Source organism: Heterodontus francisci, chromosome 10 (genome assembly GCF_036365525.1).
Source record: "Heterodontus francisci isolate sHetFra1 chromosome 10, sHetFra1.hap1, whole genome shotgun sequence".
Classification (NCBI taxonomy): Eukaryota; Metazoa; Chordata; class Chondrichthyes; order Heterodontiformes; family Heterodontidae; genus Heterodontus; species Heterodontus francisci.
Genome location: NC_090380.1, coordinates 90,792,813 through 90,801,354, shown reverse-complemented (window position 1 = coordinate 90,801,354; position 8,542 = coordinate 90,792,813). Strand labels below are relative to the sequence as shown.

The 8,542-nt window shown below is 44.2% G+C and overlaps 1 protein-coding gene across 1 annotated transcript in view; it reads right to left on the bottom strand.

Annotated features, from left to right (window-relative positions):
- Positions 1 to 531: 531 nt before the first annotated feature.
- Positions 532 to 8,542, bottom strand: part of ros1 (c-ros oncogene 1, receptor tyrosine kinase) — a 225,732-nt gene continuing 217,721 nt past the window's right edge. The window contains exon 41 of the mRNA XM_068040000.1: positions 532 to 1,292. Within this exon, the coding sequence (XP_067896101.1) occupies positions 532 to 1,292 (761 nt within the window). The remainder of the gene's footprint in view (positions 1,293 to 8,542) is intronic.

Sequence of the window (8,542 nt, the reverse complement as noted above, 5' to 3'; positions counted from 1 at the left end):
ATCAAATTATACCTTATAAAGAATACAAAATTCAGAATATTTCTTATCAAAATCTCTTTTTGAATAAAATTCAAAAGTGCTTTTCTATTAAAATATTGCAAAAAGTCTATGAAAATACTTAGGTTGAATGTTACTTTTAAAGCATTTCTAAATTGTTGTAAACAAGGTGGGGATGCCGTCTTCCTCTTAAGCATAGTAGGAGAGAGTGGAATAGGTGGTGATATCAGGAGTCTTACTACAAGCCTGCAGACAATATGTATAAATGAAAAATTTCACAAGATGTCCTTCCACAAGGATCTGGTTTATCTGTATACCGTAAACCAGGAGTCTTACCCAACTGAACTATGTCCATCAGCAGTCATAACGTGGAGGCTATCCTGTAAGTAGTATTTCTGCACTCAAATCCTAACGTACATAATTTTCTTATATTCTACAATTAAGACATGTCCCAAAACTTCTTGATAGATTTTAAAATGTAATTTAAAATAAAAGCTGCACATGTGGAAAATCCGATAAAACAGATTCTAACTATCAGATGGAGACTGACTCCTCTAAGTTAGAAGCAGCTGTCATGGTATTATTTTGGATAATAGAGGCTTCTTCTATCTTTTCATTAATTACTAAGCTATTAGTATTTTTCTCACACACTCCCTTTGACTCTAATCCTCCATCTTGGTTTTCACTACACGTAAATATGTTATTGACTTCAGAGACATGACTGCTCACTACATCTCTGATGCCACTGTTGTACTTTTCTTTTGTTGGTGTGGATGGTGTATTTTCCCAATCCACTGTGGTATAGAACAGGAATGGAACAGTCACACCATCTAAACTAAGTTGGGTTCTGCTATTTTGAAATTCTGTTGGTACAGGCGTGATAGAAATGGTTTTATCTTCCAATGGCTGTGACTTGATTGGTAAATGTTTAGAAGTCCTGTGTAAACTGTATCGTCTATTGTCTTTATTCACTGAATCTGGTGCAGCGCACACAGCTATTTTGTTGCGTAAAGGTAGACTTTGCCTGATGTGACATACATCATAATCTCCCTGATCATCTAAGTACCCTATATTTATGACAGATTCCTCATCTTCTGCACTTGTAACATAGGAATAGTTGATAGATCCCTCTTGCAGCATACTCATTCTCATTTCAAGTGAATCAACCTTTGAGCAGATATCAGGGGAATGATGATACATGACGTAATGAAGTCCATCTCCTTCTTCATTGGCCACTGATGTCAGTGTTATACCAGTAGCATTGTCATCACTTTTCTGCCTTTCAAGCTGCTCCCCTAAAACACAAACAAAGTTTTATGTGGCATGTAAAGAGAAAATGCTTAAAATACATGGCAACTTTTGACAGAAAAATCTAAGTTAAATAACCAATTATACTGCCTCTTTTGTGTCACTACAAAAGATGACCTTTGGTCACAGACTATGCTGATAGGTTTAGATGAAGAGGCATAGGAGGAGGATTGTGTGGAGCATTAACAGTTGAACAGAATGGTCTGTTTCTGTACTTTACATTCTATGTAACTCTGACATCCAGCTCAATCCTGATCCCGGAGTGAAGCAGAGAGGTAGTATCACACAATGTTAGTTCAACATCATATGGAATCTAATTCCACAATTGGATTCAAAGCACTCAGGATATGCCATGAATATCCTGCAGATATTTGTAAACTTACACAAGAGTTGTTTAAACTGCTTTGAGTGTGTAGACAATCCCACCTGCATTCTCAATACATTTAAAATTCAATGGCCCAGGGCAAAGCTCTGAGCATGCATGTGAGTGCATCCTTGGGTTAAACATTGAAATTAATCCAGTTCTGAGAGTCTGGAATTGATTCTGTAACTACCAGTTACAACAACAACTTGCATGTATATAATGTCTTTTAACTTAATAAAATATCACAAAGCACTTCACAGGAGCTTTCTCAAACAAAATTTGACACCGACCAAAATAAGGTGCTATTAGGAGAGATGACCAAAAGCTTGGTTAAAGAGGTAGGTTTTAAGAAGTGTCTTAAAGGAGGAAAGAGAGGTAGAGGGGTTTAGGAAGGGAATCCCAGAACATTGGGCCTTGGCAGCTGAAAGCATAGCCATCAATGGTAGAGCAATTAAAATTGGGGATGCACGAGAGGCCAGAATTAGAGGAGGGCAGATATCACTGAAGGTTACAAAGGTAGGGAGGAGCAAGACCATGGGGGGATTTGAAAACATGGATGAGACTTTTAAAATCAAGGCATTGCTCAACCAGAAGCCAATGTTGGTTAGTGAGCACAGGGGTGATGGATAAACAGGACTTAGTACAAGTTAGGACATGGTCAACAAAGTTTTCACTTTAGTATCAATGCAACTTTTTATTCTGGGGTACAACCAACCATTCATCAGAACTGAATATTTCTTTTCGTCCTTGAGTAATAAAAGCTACTTTAGTTTGCCAGAACCAACCAATTGAAAACTTGCTGCTTTTAACATACAAACATACGAATTAGGAGAAGGAGTAGGCCACTCGGCCCCTCAAGCTGGCTCCACCATTCAATAGATCATGGCTGATCTGATTGTAACCTCAACTACACATTCCCCCCTGTCCTTGACAGCCTTTCACCCCCTTGCTCATCAAGAATCTATCTACCTCTGCCTTAAAAATATTTTAAGACTCTGCTTCCACTGCCTTTTGAGGAAGAGAGTTCCAAAGACTCATGACCCTCTGAGAGAAATAATTTCTCCTCATCTCTGTCTTAAGTGGGCGACTCCTTATTTTTAAACAGTAACCCCTAGTTCTAGATTCTCCCACATAGGGAAACATCCATTCCACATCCACCCTGTCAAGACCCCTCAGGATTTTATATGTTTCAATCAAGTTGCCTCGTACTCTTCTAAACTCCAGCGGATACAAGCCGAGCCTGTCCAACCTTTCTTCGTTAAGACAAGCCGCCCATTCCAGGTATTAGTCCAGCAAACCTTCTCTGAATGCATTTATATCCTTCCTTAAATAAGGAGACCAATACTGTATTAAGCACTCCAGATGTGGTCTCACTAAAGCCCTGTATAACTGAAGTGTAACCTCCCGACTTTTGTATTCAATTTCCCTTGCAATGAACAATAACATTCTATTAGCTAATCAAGGGATAAGGGGAGCTAGCAGGAAAGTGGAATTGAAGCCCAGGATCAGCCAGGATCATATTGAATGGTGGAGCAGGTCCGATGGGCCATATGGTCGACTCTCTGCCTATTTCTTGTGTTCTTGTGTGCTGGCTGAACCTGCAGACTAACCTTTTGCGATTCATTCACTAAGACACCCAGATCCCTCTGCATCTCAGCTCTGCAATCTCTCACCATTTAGATAATATGCTTCTTTTTTATCCTTCCTACCAAAATGGACAATTTCACACTTTCCCACATTATACTCCATTTGTCAGATCTTTGCCCAATCACTTAACCTATCTATATCCCTTTGTAGCCTCCTTATGTCCTCTTTACAACTTACTTTCCTAGCTATCTTTGTGTCATCAGCAAATTTAGCAACCATACCTTTGGTCCCTTCATCCAAGTCATTTATATAAATTGTAAAAAGTCGAGGCCTCGGGACTGATTTTTTTATTATTCATTCATGGAATGTGGGCATCACTGGCCAGGCCAGCATTTATTGCCCATCCCTAATTGCCCTTGTGAAGGTGATGGTGAGCTGCCTTCTTGAACCGCTGCAGTCCATTTGGGGTAGGTATACTCACAGTGCTGTTAGGAAGGGAGTTCCAGGATTTTGACCCAGCGACAGTGAAGGAAGGGCGATATAGTTCCAAGTCAGGATGGTGTGTGACTTGGAGGGGAACTTGCAGGTGGTGGTGTTGCCATGTATTTGCTGCCCTTGTCCTTCTAGTTGGTAGAGGTCGCGGGTTTGGAAGGTGCTGTCTGAGGAGCCTTGATGCATTGCTGCAGTGCATCTTGTAGATGGTACACACTGCTGCCACTGTGCGTCGGTGGTAGAGGGAGTGAATATTTGTGAATGGGGTGCCAATCAAGCGGGCTGCTTTGTACTGAATGGTGTCGAGCTTCTTGAGTGTTGTTGGAGCCGCACCCATCCAGGCAAGTGGAGAGTATTCCATCACACTCCTGACTTGTGCCTTGTAGATGGTGGACAGGAGGAGGTCAAGAGGTGAGTTATTCGCCTCAGGATTCCTAGCCTCTGACCTGCTCGTAGCCACGGTATTTATATGGCTACTCCAGTTCAGTTTCTGGTCAATGGTAGCCCCTTGGATGTTGATAGTGGGGGATTCAGCGATGGTAATGCTGTTGAATGTCAAGGGGAGATGGTTAGATTCTCTCTTGTTGGAGATGGTCATTGCCTGGCACTTGTGTGGCGCGAATGTTACTTGCCACTTATCAGCCCAAGCCTGGATGTTGTCCAGGTCTTGCTGCATTTCTACATGGACTGCTTCAGTATCTGAGGAGTTACAAATGGTGCTGAACATTGTGCAATCATCAGCGAACATCCCCACTTCTGACCTTATGATGGAAGGTAGGTCATTAATGAAGCAGCTGAAGATGGTTGGGACCAGGACACTACCCTGAGGAACTCCTGCGGTGATGTCCTGGAGCTCAGATGATTGACCTCCAACAACGACAGCCATCTTCCTTTGCGCTAGGTATGACTCCAGCCAGCGGAGGGTTTTCCCCCTGATTCCCATTGACTCCAGTTTTGCTAGGGCTCCTTGATGCCATACTCGGTCAAATGCTGCCTTGATGTCACTCTCACCTCACCTCTTGAGTTCAGCTCTTTTGTCCATGTTTGAACCAAGGCTGTAATGAGGTCAGGAGCTGAGTGGCCCTGGCGGAACCCAAACTGAGCGTCACTGAGCAGGTTATTGCTAAGCAAGTGCCGCTTGATGGCACTGTTGATGACACCTTCCATCACTTTACTGATGATTGAGAGTAGGCTGATGGGGCGGTAATTGGCCGGGTTGGACTTGTCCTGCTTTTTGTGTACAGGACATACCTGGGCAATTTTCCACATTGCAGGGTAGATGCCAGTGTTGTAGCTGTACTGGAACAGCTTGGCTAGGGGCACGGCAAGTTCTGGAGCACAGGTCTTCATTACTATTGCCGGAATATTGTCAGGGCCCATAGCTTTTGCAGTATCCAGTGCCTTCAGTCGTTTCTTGATATCACGTGGAGTGAATCGAATTGGCTGAAGTCTGGCATCTGTGATGCTGGGGACTTCAGGAGGAGGCCGAGATGGACCATCAACTCGGCACTTCTGGCTGAAGATTGTTGCAAATGCTTCAGCCTTATCTGATGTGCTGGGCTCCCCCATCATTGAGGATGGGAATATTTGTGGAGCCACCTCCTCCAGTTAGTTGTTTAATTGTCCACTACCATTCACAGCTGGATGTGGCAGGACTGCAGAGCTTCGATCTGATCCGTTGGTTATGGGATCGCTTAGCTCTGAGTATCGCATGCTGCTTACGCAATTTGGCACGCAGGTAGTCCTGTGTTGTAGTTTCACCAGGTTGATACCTCATTTTGAGGTATGCCTGGTGCTGCTCCAGGCATGCCCTCCTGCACTCTTCACTGAACCAGGGTTGGTCTCCTGGCTTGACGGTAATGGTAGAGTGGGGGATATGCCAGGCCATGAGGTTACAGATTGTGATTGAGTACAATTCTGCTGCTGCTGATGGCCCACAGTGCCTCATGGAAGCCCATTTTTTCATTGCTAGATCTGTTCGAAATCTATCCCATTTAGCACGGTGATAGTGCCACACAACACGACGGACGGTATCCTCAATGTGAAGGAGGGACTTCATCTTCACAAGGAGTGTGCGGTGGTCACTCCTACCAATACAGTCATGGACAGAAGCATCTGCAGTAGGCAGATTGGTGAGGACGAGGTCAAGTATGTTTTTCCCTCGTGTTGGTTCCCCCACCATCTGCCGCAGACCCAGTCTAGCAGCTATGTCCTTTAGGACTCGGCCAGGTCAGTCAGTATTGGTTCTACCGAGCCACTCTTGCTGATGGACATTAAAGTTCCCCACATTTTGTGCCCTTGCCACCCTCAGTGTTTCCTCCAAGTGGTGTTCAACATGGTGGAGTACTGAGTCATCAGCTGATGGAAGGCGGTAGGTGGTAATCAGCAGGAGGTTACCTTGCCCATGTTTGACCCGATGCCATGAGACTTCATGGGGTCTGGAGTCGATGTTGAGGACTCCCCAGGCAACTCCCTCCCTACTGTAGACCACTGCCCCGCCACCTCTGGTGGGTCTGTCCTGCCGGTGGGACAGGACATACCCAGGGATAGTGATTGCAGTGTCTGGGACATTGTCTGTAAGGTATGATTTTGTGAGTATGACTATGTCAGGCTGTTGATTTGTTTTTAGATTTTAGATTTAGAGATACAGCACTGAAACAGGCCCTTCGGCCCACCGAGTCTGTGCCGACCATTAACCACCCATTTATACTAATCCTACACTAATTCCATATTCCTACCACATCCTCACCTGTTCCTATATCCCCCTACCACCTACCTATACTAGGGGCAATTTATAATGGCCAATTTACCTATCAACCTGCAAGTCTTTTGGCTGTGGGAGGAAACCGGAGCACCCGGAGAAAACCCACGCAGACACAGGGAGAACTTGCAAACTCCACACAGGCAGTACCCAGAATTGAACCCTTGTCGCTGGAGCTGTGAGGCTGCGGTGCTAACCACTGTGCCACTGTGCCGCCCACTAGTTGCTTGACTAGTCTGTGGGACAGCTCTCCAAACTTTGGCACAAGCCCCCAGATGTTAGTGAGGAGGACTTTGCAGGGTCGACAGGGCTGGGTTTGCCGTTGTCATTTCCGGTGCCTAGGTCGATGCTGGGTGGTCCATCCGGTTTCATTCCTTTTTATTGACTTCGTAGTGGTTAGATACAACTGAGTGGCTTGCTAGGCCATTTCAGAGGGCATGTAAGAGTGAACCACATTGCTGTGGGTCTGGTGTCACATGTAGACCAGACCAAGTAAGGACAGCAGATTTCTTTCCCTAAAGGACATTAGTGAACCAGATGGGTTTTTACAACAATTGACAATGGTTTCATGGCCATCATTGGACTAGCTTTGAATTCCAGATTTATTAATTAAATTCAAATTCCACCTTCTGCTGTGGTGGGATTCGAACCCATGTCCCCAGAGAAATACCCTGGGTCTCTGGATTACTAGCCCAGTGATAATACCACTGCACCACCGCCTACCCTTGATCCTTGCAACACAACACTCGTTACATCTTGCCAACTAGAAAATGGCGCATTGACGTCTACTCTGTTTCCGGTTAGATAGTCAATCTTCTTTCCATGCCAAAATGTTACCCCCTACACCATGAGCTTTTATTTTCCACAATAACCTTTGTGGCGCCTTCTTGAAATCTAAGTACAGTACATCCACTGGTTCCCCTTCATCCGCAGCACATGTTACTTCAAAGAACTCCAATAAGTTTGATTAAAAATGATTTTCCTTTCACAAAATCACGTTAACTCTGCCTGATTACCTTGAATTTGTTTGTGCCTGCTATGATAATAGCTTCTAACATTTTCCATATGACAGATGTTAAGCTAAGATGTGGGGCGGCACAGTGGTGCAGTGGTTAGCACTGCAGCCCCACAGCTCCAGCAACCCGGGTTCAATTCTGGGTACTGCCTGTGTAGAGTTTGCAAGTTCTCCCTGTGTCTGCGTGGGTTTCCTCTGGGTGCTCCGGTTTCCTCCCACATGCCAAAGACTTGCAGGTTGATAGGTAAATTGGCCATTAGCAATTGCCTCTCATATAGGTACGTAGTAGGGAAATATAGGTGGGGATGTGGTAGGAATATGGAATTAGTGTAGGATTAGTATAAATGGGTGGTTGATGGTCGGCACAGACTCGGTGGGCCGAAGGGCCTGTTTCAGTGCTGTATAACTAAACTAAACTAAACTAACCGGCTTGTAGTTCCTGCATTATGTCTCCCTCCCTCTTTGAATAAAGGAGTTACATTGGCTGTTTTCCAATCTAATGGAACCTTCCCTGAATCTAGGGAATTTTGGAAAATTAAAATCAACGCATCAACTATCTCACTAGCCACTTCTTTTAGGACCTAGGATGAAGTCCATCAGGACCCAGGGACTTGAGAGCCCGCAGCTCCAACAATTTTCTCAGTACCACTTCCCTGGTGATTGTAATTTTCTTGTTCCCCCCTCCTTTCCATTTCCTGATTTACAGCGATTTCTGGGATGTTGCTTGTATCCTCTATCCGATGCAAAATACCTGTTCAGTTCATCTGCCATCTCATTTTCCCTTATTAATTCCCCAGACTCACTTACTATAGGACCAATGCTCACTTTAACTCTTTTTAAATATCTTTAGAAACTCTTATCTGTTTTTATATTTCGAGCTATTTTTCTCTCGTACTCTAATTTTTCCCTCCTTATCAATCTTTGTCATTCTTTGTTGTTTTTTAGATTCTGTCCAATCGTCTGACCTGCCACCCATCTTTGCACAATTATATGCTTTTTCTTTAAGTTTGATACTATC